At 42.4% G+C, this 15179-nt stretch overlaps 1 protein-coding gene and 1 pseudogene across 12 annotated transcripts in view; one reads left to right on the top strand and one right to left on the bottom strand.

Annotated features, from left to right (window-relative positions):
- BICD1 (BICD cargo adaptor 1) overlaps nt 1–15179 on the bottom strand; it is a 283466-nt gene that overhangs the window by 152013 nt on the left and 116274 nt on the right. The window contains exon 3 of one of the 12 annotated variants that reach the window (XM_058442962.1): nt 10706–11185. The exons of 10 other annotated variants lie outside the window; for them this stretch is intronic. In XM_058442962.1, the coding sequence (XP_058298945.1) occupies nt 11051–11185 (135 nt within the window). In that variant the 3' untranslated portion in view covers nt 10706–11050. Of the gene's footprint in view, nt 1–10705; nt 11186–12975; nt 14684–15179 lie in introns of those variants that run through there. One more of the 12 variants, XM_058442963.1, reaches the window with a different exon arrangement.
- On the top strand, nt 4642–5583 carry LOC116473872 (WW domain-binding protein 2-like; annotated as a pseudogene).

A 15179-nucleotide genomic window follows, 5' to 3' on the forward strand; every position in this document is an offset into this window, starting at 1 on the left:
CTGGCTAACTAGGTAATCAATGTATAGCCTGTCTTATGAGATGCATAGTGTTCTAACTTAATTCAAATTAAAAGTTAAATTTGGATCTACTAATACAGCTAATCCAGTTCGGTCTATAGTATTTGTTTTTAAAAATATTTTTGTGGGATATGCATTAAAAAGTGTAATTTGAGCTATATATAAAAATTCATTATGATATCACTAAGCTCATTCATTAGGTTGCTCAACTTTATGTTTCCTATAACCTTCAAGAAATTAAGTCCTGAGTAGATTCTGGTATCCTTGATTGTTAGATTAAGCTGTAAATTCCCTTAGGAGAATTAAATGCCTGAACGGAATCTTAATCAGGCTAGACCTGCCAACTGGGATGTTCTTTGGAAATAGAGGTCAAGATGTAAAAAAAAGATTAAAATTGTCCAGTAAGCATCCCAGATGGAATGCTGACTATGCATTACTTCCCCGCCTACCAGGCTGCACAGGGAACAAAACCTGAACTTAGGGTGGGAGAAAAAGTTTGAAACCAAATCGAGCTATTTTTAGTCCAAGAATCAATATGTACAAAATGGACTGTGCACAGATCTTTATTCTTATGGTCCAAGAAGTAGAGAACTGGTGTCTGACCCTATTCAGAAGATAGGAGAGGGAGGGAGTGGAGGGAGGGAGGGAGGGAGGGAGGGAAGGAAGGAAGGAGGAGGAAGGGGGAAGAACGGGAGGGAGGGAGGCAAGAGAGAGGACAGAAATCCTTATATATATGCTAAGTACACCATACGAGTTCTACATTTTAAAAAGTAGGCTGCTTTCCACTGCTTATTTTTAAATGGTGAACAATAACAGATAAAAATATAATGACCTTGAAAAACAGTAAAGGGAATGTATAAGATTACTTTTTTTTTTTTTTTTTTAAGACAGAGTCTTGCTCTGTCATCCAGGCTGGAGTGCAATGGCACAATCTCAACTTACTGCCACCTCTTCCTCCTGGGTTCAAGTGATTCTCATGTCTCAGCCTCCAGAGTAGCTGGGGTTACATGTGCTCGCCACCATGCCCACCTAACTTTTATATTTTTAGTACAGATGGGGTTTCACCATATTGGCCAGGGTGGTCTCGAATTGTTGACCTCAAGTGATATGCCCGCCTTGGCCTCCCAGCAAGATTACTTTTAAAACATAATTTTTTTAAACCTATGTCAGTGCCAGAGTTGCCATTTCTACAGTATGTCCTGGGCAATGCTCTCTGCCATTTCCCATTTAATTTTCCATTTGGCACTGGCTTAATGACAGGCTACTACACAAGAGGTTGACGTCACTGTCCTATCAGGCCAGAAATTTCGACCCCTTCTTATTGTCTAATGCAGAAATAAAGCAGTCACGAATTAAAAGAATTGGTACCATTTTAAAGCTGTGTCCAAATTATGTTCAACATTTGGATTACAGGAATATTTAAATATGCTTTTTTTGGAGGAGGGGGTGGGGGCAGGGTCTTGTTCTGTCACCCAGGCTGGAGTGCCGTGGTATGATCATAGCTCACTGCAGCCTCAACCTCCTGAGTATCTGGGACTACAGGCACACGCCACCATGCCCTGCTAATTTTTGTATTTTTTGTAGAGACAGAGTTTTGCCATGCTGCCCAGGATGGTCTCAAACTCTTGGGTTTAAGTGATCTGCTCACCTTGGCCTCCCAAAGTGCTGGGATTACAGGCATGAGTCACCATGCTCAGCCTAAATACGCTTTAATTTTTGAAGTTTTCTCCCAAATATTCGGGATTATGGAGATGCCTGTCCTTATTATCTCCCCAAAATAACCTCAAAAAGGCTAAAGATATTTTTTAATAAAGAGCAACTGACATCATTTTGTGAAATATTAAAAAGCTATTGTATTATTTCTCATTGACAAATAATATCACTTTCCAAATCACGGAAAAAATTACTTCCAGTCCTTAAAAAGAGAAATTAAATGTCCATGCTCCTTAAAATAATGCATGCATTTTATGACCAATCAATATTGCCTGGTTCTATGAGCAGATGAGATGACAGCAGTCATCATGGTAATTTCACAGATGTGCATAATGCACCTTCCTTTAACAGAAACCTGACTCTCCCTTGGGGACACTGTTTCCCCTGCAACCCTCTGAAGTGCTATTTCACTCCCACGCCTCTGGGCCTGAGACAGATGCCCCTTTTGCTCCACATGGCTGGAAGGTGAGGTGAGACAGGTGCTGCTTCTGCTCCACATGGCTGCTTTCAGAGCATTCTCCTCTCCTCTCTAAAACTTCTGTGGTTGAAACCTCATGTCATCAGATTCTATCATCCGCTATCCAGCACTGCTACCGTTACCTACCAAACACCAACTCATTCCCCTTCATTTCTCATTGCCATTGCCATCATCTCTAGAATTTCTGGTCTTAATTCCTGGCATTCTCAACACCCACACAGATGATCTCAATTCTTGAACTCCTATTTATTTATTTGCTTATTTATTTATTTATTTATTTGAGACAGGGTCTCATTCTGTTGCCTAGACTGGAGTGCAGTGGTGTGACCTTGGCTCACTGCAGTCCTGACCTCCTGGGCTCAAGCGATCCTTCCATCTCGGCCTCCTCAAGTGCTAGGATCACAGGCAGGAGCCACCGCATCCAGCCCTTGAATTCCTCTTTTCAAGGGATCTTCTCTCCTATGGCAGGCACTCTCTCCCATGAGTCCTGTGGTTCACTCTCCCGGGTGATCATCGCCCATTTTTGTCCCTTCAAATCTCAGCCCCTCCCCTACCTTCCCTCTCAGCTGCCGACCTTGCTTCCACCGCAGTGAGGAAATGGAAGCAGACTGAAGAGGACTTGCTTCACTCACATCTACCCATGTGAGAGAATAAAAGGAGAGGGATTGCAGGCAGAGAATAGAAGCGTTTTTCATGGAGTCTGTTTGCAAACAGGACCAAAGAAATGAGGAGGCAGCTAGGGGACGAGATGGGCTCACATGCAAGTGAGCATCCACATATTCTGCTTTTCCAAGCGTTCCCATATATTAAATTTTCTAGCTCCTTCTAAGGGCAATCCCTCCATTTTTGTACTAGATTCCATCCCTTTCTCCTTTACTCAAGGAAATCAATTGCTCTGGGCTTTCTTCTCTTTTCTTCTTACATCATTAAAATTTCCCACTTTATGGGGTCATGGCCATTAGCATTCACAAATGTTATTTCTTCCATCTTAAAAAGGAACAAAACCCAACAACTTGCATGTGAGCCCATCTCGTCCCCTAGCTGCCTCCTCATTTCTTTGGTCCTATTTGCAAACAGACTCCATGAAAAACGCTTCTATTCTCTGCCTACAATTCTTCTCCTTTTATTCTCTCTTAAACCTACTATCCTCAGCCTTTTTCTCCCAACACTCTATGGAAACTTCTCTCGCTGAGGTGACCAATGACCCCTTGTTGCTAAACCCAATGGTCAATATATGTCCTTGTCTTGTTTGACCTATTAGCAGCATCCGCACTGTTGATCATTTACTTCCTGGATATCATTTTCTTATTTGGCTCTCAGAAAGCATTGTCTACCTTCTTTCTACCTCACTACTATTTTTTAGTCTCCTTTACCGGTTTCTTTTTTTGTCCCCCACCTCTCAATGCTGCAGTGACCCAGGGCTCAGTGCTTGCCCTTTTCTCTCTACATAGCTGCCCTTGGTGATTTCACCAATGCCACGGCCTTACGTAGCCTCTATCTACTGATGGATCCAAAACTTTTTTGTTTTTGTTTTTGTTTTGAGATGGAGTCTTGCTCTGTTGCCAAGGCTGGAGTGCAGTGGCACGATCTCGGCTCACTGCAACCTCCACCTCCCGGGTTCAAGCAATTCTCTTGCTTCAGCCTCCTGAGTGGCTGGGATTATAGGCACACACCACCATGCCTGGCTAATTTTTTGCATTTTTAGTACAGATGGGTTTCGTCATGTTAGCCAGGCTCATCTCAAACTCCTGGCCTCAAGTAATCCGCTCGTCTCAGCCTCCCAAAGTGCTGGGATCACAGGCACGATCCCAGGCACCCGGCCAGGATCCAAAATGTATACCTCCATTCCCAGACCTCTCTCCCAAGCTCTTAGCCCTTAACACCCACTACTCACTCAACGTCCACAGGTGGACCTCTAATAGAAATTTAAAACTTAACATGTTCGAAACTGAACTTCTGACCTTCCTTCCTAAAATATGCTTCATTTGAAGGTTTTCCCATCTCAATTGATAACTCCATTTTTCACGTTGGTGAAGCTAAACCCTCAGACTAGAGTTCTTTTCTCATACCTATCTCTCATTCTCTACATTCAACCCATTAGAAAATCCCGTTGGGGCCACTCTCAAAAATTATTCAGAATATGACTACTTTTCACCACTTCTACCCATCATCCTGGTCCAAACCACCATTTTTGCATATCTGGATGACTGCAGTAACCTCACATTCCTACCCTTGCCTCAATAAAGTCAGGTTACTCCTTTGTCCAACACCTTCCTGCAGCTTCTCATGTCACTTAAGATAAAAGCCTAAATCCTTTCAACGGTCTACAAGGCCCTACACAATCTGGCTTCCTGTTACCTCTCTGACTTCATGACAGTGTGTATTGGTGAAAGGATAGACACACAGATCAATAGAGCAGAATACAGATTCCAGAAATCGACCTACACAAACATGGCCAATAAATTTTGACAAAAGTGCAAGGCAAGTCAATGGAGAAAGAGCAGTCTTTTCAACAAATGGACAATTGGACATTTATATGCCAAAAAAAAGAATCTCAATCTAAACCAACTCCTTTATGCAAAAACGAACTCAAGGCCCTGCATCGAGAGTCTTAGGACCCCTTTCCAAGAGACCATGGTGCTCAACAAGAATCACTCAAAGGGTGGCAGAGTGATCAAGAACACCAAGAGCATCCTAATGTCCTACGTCCATGTGGAACTTACATTCAATGACATGAAGAATGTGCCAGAGTCCTTCAAAGGGACCAAGAAAGGCTTCGTCTACCTTACCCCTTACTGGTCATCTTTCTGTCCAAGAAGAAGAACTCCATGAGGCCTTCGTGATGCCTTTTCATCTGATGAAGGACTGTGAGATCAACTAGCCTGTTTGCTGCAAACTACTTCAAAAGAACAGTGAAGGGTGAAGCGGGAGATGGCTGGGAGGGCTGGGCTTCACACAAGTTAACCTTACAGCAGTTTGGACAATGAATGCTCCAGGTGGCATTTCGAGCCTCCAGGGGCGAGGCCCCCAACGGAGCCTATGGGTACTCTTACATACCCAACACAGCCTATGTCTTTCCTCTGCCAGTCGCCAATGGAATGTACCTTTGCCCTCCTGGCTGCCCCAACCCACAGTCCCCATCTGAGTTCTATCCAGGACCTCCCATGGTGGATGGATCTATGGGATGCCTGCAATCCCTGCCACTGCCCTATCTGGGCTCATGGAACCTCTGGCCCGTGGCCCCATTGGCCCCTCTGCTCTGGCAGCCAAAGCCAGAGCTGCAGAAGCAGTTGTCAGTGCCAGGCAAACCACACAACACCTACATACCTAGGAACCAGCCTCTGCTACTACAGTATTACAGTCTCCTCCTCTGAAAATAAGAAGACCCAGTAGACCCCCTCCCACCTCCCTGTTTCCCACCCTCTTTGCCCATTCCTACCCCTCCCCTTGGGGCAGCATCGGAGGCTAGGGGAGGCGATGGAGGGCTTTGTTCCTCCTCCAAGTCTGGCTGCAAAGTTACCAGCAACTGGTGATGAAGGAAGAGAGAGGCCCCTGGCCTCTGGAGAGGTGCCCCCCAGCTTCCCACACTAGCTCAGAATCCAGGGCGCTGCTCAGCTGTGCTCCCTGTTACCATCTTTAGGGCTGTCCTCTGGGGCACAGGTGTCCCCCTTGTTCTATTTTTGCTCTAGTAGCTTTACATGGAGGGGGCTCTCCAGCCACCTCCTCCTTCACAGTCCATCCAGCTCCCTTGGTCTGGCAGCCACTTTACACTCAACCTCCTGAGCTGTGTCTTCCCCGAGGACCTCCCCAGGCCCTCCTCACGTGTCTTCCCCTGGTCTGTGCCAAGCTGTGGGAGGCCACCATCCAGACACTGTGAGCCCACATTCCCTTCCCAGCCAGGCTCCAGCCCCAGGCACACTGGCGAAGACCTCCAGGGGTTGGGTGTTGTCAGGAGCAAGGTCACCGCAGCTGGGGAGGAAGTCCCTGTACTTGCCTGCTAGCGTTTCTGGGATTTCTTTCCTGTGGCTTTTCTCCTCTCCCTTCCGTCTAGAAGGGGCTTCTCAACTGGGACAGGAGAAGGCATGTCTGTCCCATCATGAATTTGAGGGCCACTAGGTGGGCTGGGAGAAGGGTCGCTGAGGCCTGGGGCCTGGCCTGGCCCTGTGGGATGCCCATGGCCTGCTGGCCACTCAGCCTGCACTCTCCCTCTAAGCTTCACGCCTGGTTGGTGATACGCTCCCTGGATGCACTGAAATTTGCTCTCATTTTTTCCCAGACTGAGTGTGAAGTGAGGAGATGGTTATTTCAAGAGAATTCTCTATTCGACAAAAATCCAGTTAATATATTAATATAAAATTTAAAAATAGGTCAGGTGTGGTGGCTAACGCCTGTAATTCTAGCACTTTGGGAGGCAGAGACAGGTGGATCACCTGAGGTCAGGAGTTTGAGACCAGCTGACCAACATGGTGAAACCCTGTCTCTACTAAAAATACAAAAATTAGCCAGGCATGGTGGCATGTGCCTGTAGTCCCAGCTACTCAGGAGGCTGAGGCAGGAGAATCGCTTGAACCCGGGAGGTGGAGGCTGCAGTGAGCCGAGATCATGCCACTGCATTCCAGCCTGGGTGACAGAGCAAGACTCCGTCTCAAAGCAAGCAAATAAATAAAACAAAACAAAAAAACTTACCTAGGAAAAGAAACACCCAATTAAAAACGGGCAAAAGTCTTGAAAAGACACTATACCAAAGAGAATATACGGAAGGCAAACAAGTACATGAAAAGACGTTCAATATTCTTAGTCAATAGTGAAATGCAAATTAAAACCATAATGAGATATTACTACACACCTATTAGAGTTGCTAAAATTTTAAAAATACTGTCAAGGCTGGGCGTGGTGGCTCACACCTGAAATCTCAGCATTTTGGGAGGCCGAGGTGGGTGGATCACCTGAGGCCAGGAGTTTGAGACCAGCCTGGTCAACATGGCAAAACCTCGTCTCTACTAAAAATACAAAAAATTAGCTGGGTGTGGTGGTGGGTGCCTGTAATCCCAGCTACTCGGGAGGCTAAGGCAGGAAAATCACTTGAACCCAGGAGGAGGAAGTTGCAGTGAGCTGAGATCATGCCATTGCACTCCAGCCTGGACAACAAGAGCAAAACTCCGTCTAAAAAAGAAAATAAAAAAAAAAAAGAACTGTCAAATACCAAGGGCTGGAAAGAATAGGGGCAACAGGAACGTTTACGCATTGCTAATGGGAAAGCAAAATGGTACAGCTGCTCTGGAAAACTTAACCATACACTTACCATATGACCTAGTATTCCCAGTCTCCTAAGTATTTACTCTAGAAAAATGAAAACTTCACAAAAACGTAAGTGTACATGAATGCTTATAGAAGCTCTAGTCATAATCACCAAAATCTGAAAATAACTCAAATGTTCTTCAGTAGGTGAACTGATTAATGCAACCACAATATATCTATACAGCGGAATAATAGTCAGCAATAAAAAGGAACAAACTATTGACACATGTAACAACTTACATGAATCTCAAAGGCATTTTGCTGAAAGGACCCAATCTCAAAAGGTTACATACTGTTTTATTCCACTTATATTACATTCCTGAAAAGAAAAAATAAAACAAAACTATAGTAATAGAGAATAGATCATTGGTTATCAGAGGCTGAGGTGGGAGTGGCTCTGACTACAAAGAGTAGAACTGACCAAGGGAGATTTCTGAAGTGGTGAAACTGGTCTGCCTCCTGATAGTGGCTATGGCTACATGAATCTATTTACGAGTTAAAATTCATGGAAGTGGCCAGGCGCAGTGACTCACACTTGTAACCCCAACACTTTAGTGAGTGGATCACTTGAGGTCAGGAGTTCGAGATCAGCCTGGCCAACATAGTGAAACCCTGTCTCTACTAAAAATACAAAATTTAGCCAAGTGTAGTGGTGCACGCCTGTAATCCTAGCTACTCAGGAGGCTGAGGCAGGACAATCACTTGACTCTGGCAGGTGGATGTTGCAGTGAGCCGAGATTGCACCACTGCACTCCAGCCTGGGTGACAGAGCAAGACTCCATCTCAATAAAATAAAATAAAATTGATACAACTGTATACACACACACAAAAATTCTGTGAGCCTGAATTGCAAACTAATCCTTACGAACAAACCCATTTTGTTAATCTGATTTTCCCCCAAAAGCATAATCAAATTACAATTATTCAAAAATGAATTGTCTATATTTTGTTAAGACTTTGCTTTCAAATTCCCAATGGCATTAATAGACATATTTGTTTACTGTAGCTCAGCAAGCATTAGAAAGAACTTTTCAACCAAAAGAAATATAGCTCTCTCCTGTGGAATCGCATATGTGCTGCAAGTTTGTTGAGAGAATTAAATGCAACAATGAATGTAGTAAAGTGCTAAGCTTCATACCTGGCATATGGTGAGCTCAACAAATGTTAGCTATGATATTATTATCAGTTATGTAAATCAGTTAAAAACAACAACAGTTCTTCACTGTTTGGCGTACTGCATTATTCCAGAGAGGTATGAGGTCCATTCCCAACAAGTATGGAGAGGAGGAGAGAGATAGGGACAGGCCAGGAAACAGAAAACATTACAGCTAGAGCCAAGCCATGCCTTCAGAGAAGTGTCAGCTTCACTCAGCTATGTGTAACCACAGCTCCCAATGACCAATTACTCAGAAGGAAACATCAGAGACTGTAAGAAACACTTTGCTTTTTACTGGATACATTAAATAATTCAATGTTTCCCTTATGATTCAGGTCATCGGCAAGAACATCCAATGTTGTACTAGGTAATAATGCAAGGATTTTTTCATGGACTAGCCAGATATGAAAGGGTGTTTATAGTGATAGGAAGACACCTAGATGGCTCTCCTCTTTGTAAATGTGTGTTCCATTTCCTCTTTTGGTGTCAGGATGTCAGCCATGACTTCTTGCTACTGTCGGATGGTGCTGGGGCCTCCTATGCTGCTCCGATAGAGCTTCTGTTTTCTTGTGTGAATAAGTCTGACAACCAAACTTTGAAACAGTAAATACCATTTACAAAGTCCTCTATTTCTTATAAGACACTTTCATGGAAAACATCTCATTTTATCTACATAAAAATCATGAGGTTAGTACTATAATGTTTATACAGGAAATGAGAGGTTTAATCACACAACTGGTAAAATGGCTGAGCTAGGACCTGAACTCAGAGTTCCTGATTTCTGTTTTTTGTTTGTTTGTTTTTGAGACAGAGTCTCGCTTTGTTGCCAGGCTGGAGTGCAGTGGTGCCATCTCAGCTCACTGCAACCTCCGCCTCCTGGGTTCAAGCAATTCTCCTGCCTCAGCCTCCTGAATAGCTGGGACTACAGGTGCATGCTATCATGCTTAGCTAATTTTTGTATTTTCAGGAGAGACGGGGTTTCACCATGTTGGCCAGGATGGTCTCGATCTCTTGACCTCATGATCCGCCCACCTTGGCCTCCCAAAGTGCTGGGATTATAGGCGTGAGCCACCATGCCCGGCCCAGAGTTCCTGATTTCTAATTTCACACTATTACCAAACCTCCTATGTATCAAAGACAGGCATATCTTATTTTATTGTGATTAGTTTTATTGAGCTTTGCAGGGTTTTTGTTTTCTGGTTTTTTTTTTTTTTTTTTTTTACGAATTGAAGGTTTCTGACAACTCTGCACTGAGCATATCTATTGGTGCCAGTTTTCCAACAGTATGTGCTCACTTTGTGTGTCTGTGTCACATTTTGGTAATTCTTGCAATATTTCAAGCTTTTTATTATTATTTTATCTGTTATATTGACATGAACCACATCCATATAAGACAGCAAACTTAACCCATAAACGTGTGTGTTCTGACTGCTCCACTGACCGGCCATTCCCCATCTCTTTCTCCTTGGGCCTTCCTATTCCCTGACATAAGACAATATTGAAATTAGGCCAATTAATAACCCCACAGTGACCTCTAAGTGTCCAAGTGAAAGAATCGTACTTTCAAGGAAAGGAAGAAATGATTAAGCATATGCCAAATTAGCCAAGTTGAGTTAGCTAAGTTAGCCAAATTGTGAATGCAAAGGAAAAGTTTCTGAAGAAAATTAAAAGTGCTGCTCCATTGACACATGAATGATAAGAAAGCGAAACAGCCTCATTTCTGACATGCAGAAAGGTCTGGATAGAAGATCAAACCAGCCAAAGCCTAAGCCACAGCAAGCGCTCTCTTTAATTCTTTTTTTTTTTTTTTGAGACAAAGTCTCTTTCTGTTACTCAGGCTCCAGTGCGGTGGCGTGATCTCGGCTCACTGCAACCCCTGCCTCTCAGGTTCAAGCGATTCTCCTGCCTCAGCCTCCCGAATAGCTGGGACTACAGGCATTCGCCACCACGCCCAGCTAATTTTTGTATTTTTAGTAGAGAAGGGGTTTCACCACGTTGGCCAGTCTGGTCTCGAACTCTTGACCTCAGATGGTCCGCCTGCCTTGGCCTCCCAAAGTGCTGGGATTACAGATGTGAGCCACCACACCCGGATGCCTCTCTTCAATTCTATGAAGGCTGAGGTGAGAATGCTGCAAAAGAAAAGTTTGATACTAGCAGAGGTTGGTTTATGAGGTTGAAGGAAAGAAGCCATCTCCATAACATAAAGCGCAAGGTGAAGTAGCAAGTGCTGATGTCTTTAACTGATGCACCAGGTGATCCAGCAGATCTAGCGAAGATCATTGATAAAGGTAAAGTAAACTAAAAAATAGATTTTCAACATAGACAAAATAACCTTATAGAAGAAACCTTGTCGAAGAAGAATTTTTAAAAACACACAAATTTATTGATCACAGTTCTGGAGGCTGAAGATCTAAGATTAAGGTGCTGGCAGGTTCAGTGTCTGGTGAGGGCTGCTCTCTGCATCCAAGATGGCACCTTGTTGCTGTGTCCTCCGGAGAGGATGAATGCCTTGTCCTCATACACTGGAAAGGACAAAAGGGCCAAAAGGCCTAGCTAGCTCCCTCCAGCCCTTATATAAAGTCGCTAATCTCATTCACCTCCTAAGGGCCCGACCTCTTAATATTATCACATTGATGATTAAGTTTCAGTGCATGAATTTAAAAGGGGCACATTCAGACCACAGCAGCTATCGTATTAAAACTTCATATACTTTTCTAGAAATTTCATTAGCTTGAGGCAGGGTTCGGAAGAGGGAAACCTGTGCTCTTGGCAGCTACGGTGACATGGCAAAGAATAGCACATCAGAGCCAGTGTTCCTGAGTTCAGATCATGGCCTGTCACTTGGTACCCATGTGCTCTGGACAAGTGATCTGACCTATCTTTGATCCATGTGCCCCATCAGTAAAATAGGGGTATAATATAATAGGAACTGCCTCAGTAGGGTTGTTAGAAAGATTCAGTAGTTAAGGCACATAAGGTATTTAGAACAGTGTCTGGCACTCAATAAATGTTGTTATTTTCACTTTAAATTATAGGCTTAATCTCTACTAAGGTCGATAATTCACTTGATAACTCCAATCTTCTACATTCCACCTGAAGGAGCCTATCTTATGTGACATCTTTTTATCACATATATGCCAATTCTGGTTAGGAATACTGCATAATTGCTTTGTATACTTTGTAAATATTGCAGTTAATTCTAACATATCTTATATTTGAGACATTAGCTAGTAATTGGGAGAATTAGGCAGTATTAAGTTTCATTATCCTATTTTATGATTTCATTAATGTGGATTTCAGTTTAGTTTAGTACAGATAAGTATAAAAGTAAATATTACCCAAAGTTTAGGCTATCTTCTAGTATATTATACCTACAGGTTGAAGATAGAAAAAATGAAATTCAAACTTGTTTACTAAATATCTATTTAAATCCTACAGCAATCTGCTTTCTTTATGCTCTTACCATAAATAATGCTGGGTCAAGAGAACTCAGAGATTTCTTCACTCTGTCTATTATTGGCCCTGTAGGATTAACTCCTAATTAGGTTAAGATTAACTATTAATTTGGTTCTCCAATTTGGGTGATCAGTTTTTCTTTATACTCTCTGTATTTTATAGAATTATTATTATTATCATTATTATTTTTTGAGACAGAGTCGCCCTCTGTCGCCAGGCTGGAGTGCAGTGGCGCAGTCTCGGCTCACTGCAACCTCTGCCTCCCGAGTTGAAGCAATCCTCTGCCTCAGCCTCCCGAGTAGCTGGGGACAGGCGCCCACCAACACACCTGGCTAAATTTTTTATATTTTTAGTAGAGACGGGGTTTCACCATCTTGGCCAGGCTGATCTTGAACTCACGACCTCAGGATCCACCCGCCTCGGCCTCCCAAAGTGCTGGGATTACAGGCGTGAGCCACCACGCCCGGCCTATAAAATTATTTAAAACAGTTTACCATTAAAAATATATATACAATAAGGCTAATCAAAACGTTTAAAAGTAAGAATTAGATGAAAAAATCTAGGTCAATTTTTGATACTTAAGCATAGCCCCGGAGCTTCTTAACAGTCAAGGCAGAAATAAAAATGTTTAGCAATTCTACTGCCTGATTCATAACACAATGGAAAGAATTTTTGAGGTGATAAATTCAAAGAGATATTTATCTCATGTTTCTTTACCCTAAGAATATAGATCTACATAATGAGTCATATTGTCAATGATATTTTTGGAGTATGCAGAACATTATTAATGATAATTGCTTATGTTTATTAGGTATTTATATCAATATAATCTTAATATAAATTTTACAAATATCATGAATTTAATACTAAAACTTTCAGCAGAGCTGACTAGAATATTGATTTTCTAATACCTAATTCAGCAATTTTTCCACTTTCCACCATACTATCCTGTAACTACCATTTATGGAAGAGAATTTGACATTGAAATCACACACACACACGCACGGGTAAATCTTTCACACTGCACCCAACATATATGCGCACACACACACCTTTGCCAGGACCAACAATCCTACGAAAACAGGAAATGAGTCCTTTCAGTAAAGAAAAATGATCCCGTTAATTAAGTTATTAGACACACAGCATCTGTCAAACTGATCATTTACTATGCTTTGGGTTGGTTATCCTTGTATATTTCTCACTATCCATCATGTCATAACTGTTCTAAGTTACATGATCTCTCTTCCAATCACTGTACATCAGTTAATGCATATAGTACAAAAAATAAAACTGAGCCTACAAGGAAATCAAATCTGAGATTTCAACTTAATACCAACCATTAAAAGTGTGTATCAATACACCAAAAAATAGAATTTATTCCTATTCTCCTTTTATGTTAGCTCTAAATGTTAATAATAATTCTCTTAGGTACAGCAAAATAAAATGTTTAAAATTTAAAAACAAAAACTCAGGGTTATAGTAATAGCACCAGCTCTCACCCCATCAGAAAGAACATTAACAAATACATTGTTGGCACACATAGAAGACAAAGAAACACAAGACTTTTCTTTTCTTTTAGTTACCTGACAAATCTGAATAAACACATTCACAGGCTAAAGTGCCTCAAGCTGTTTTAGATCAAAAATACCTAAATGTGGATGTAACAAGTTATTCTCTTACTGCAAATCTACTATGTAAAATGCATAAAAAGTGAAGCATCACAACCAATTGATTTATTCAGGAGATCATGGTGCTTATAGCAATGTCCCAGTTGTGAGCCTTCCTCAGCTTTGGGCAGGCCAAAAAATCGAAATTAGTGGTTCTTAATATGTGGTTTCCAGAGCAGCAGCCCCCACATCACCTGGGAACTTGTTAGAAATGCAGATTATTGGGTCCTACCTCCATCTACTGAATCAGAATCTCTGGGAGGGGGCCCCATGTTCATGGTCTGATGAGTTCTCCAGGTGATTCAGATGCTCCTTCAAGTTTGAGAACTGATCTGAACGAAACGCCCCTCAAATCTTTTTTTCTTTTGCTGCCTCCATTCATTCCTAACTTGTAACTTCATGCTTAATTAATTAACTTCTGCCACGCTTCATAAATCTACTCATTGGAACTGCCCTCAAGCATGGCTGTGGAAGTGAGGATGCTCCATTAATCATCACCACGTTGACTCACACAGAAAAGCATCTGTGGATTCCCTGCCCCATCCTCAACCTTGGCTGTTCTTGGCTCAGCTGCAGCTGCTACACACAATGGGGATTGCAGCTTTCAGAGGATCCATCCAACTGGCCACCAAGAATACTCGACTCATTGGTCACATTCTTCTCCATAAACCACCTGCATGAGTGTGCACACGGTCCTCACGTTGCCCATGCCACGCCCTCTCTGCCAACTGGCACATGACCCTGCTGCTCATGGCTAATGAGGTTGCCCCCTGCAAATGTTTGGTGACTTGCTTAATCCAGAATGGTGGGCTTTGGCTCCACATGACCCTCTGTCCACTTCTGCAGTGGATGCTGGATTGTGCCACTGCACTCCAGATTGGGCAACAGAGTGACACCCTGTCTCAGAAAGAAGGAACCAGAGAGTAGCTGTGTTTTTAACAGTTGTTCACATTGCAGGGAAATGAGGAGGTCCTGGTATCCTGAAAACTGTCTCATCTTCTTCTTAGTACTCAACACTGACTTCCACTTGATTAGATCCTTTCTCTATCTTCACAAGTCACATTGCTGTATTTGGGTATATCCAAAGATAATGAGAAAAGTAAACCAGAAACCTTGCTGTCAGTATTCATTTAGTTCATTGTAATATGGACATGTGTGAATGTAAATTACCTAGAAAATTCCAATAAATTCTGGACAACTTATATCTTATAATAGTGAAGCCTTATTTGTAATATGTCACTTATTTCAAATGTGGATTGCTTCTCTTATATTTTACAACATGGAAGAATATTTTCATCCTACATATTTCTATCACTAAAATGCTCAACTAGTGAGCCCATTTGGTTTTGGACCTGTCAATCATCACTGCATTGGTGTAGGAGTTAGAGGACGT

The sequence above is a fragment of the Hylobates moloch genome, unplaced genomic scaffold (assembly GCF_009828535.3).
Source record: "Hylobates moloch isolate HMO894 unplaced genomic scaffold, HMol_V3 SCAFFOLD_8, whole genome shotgun sequence".
In the NCBI taxonomy this organism is placed as follows: domain Eukaryota; kingdom Metazoa; phylum Chordata; class Mammalia; order Primates; family Hylobatidae; genus Hylobates; species Hylobates moloch.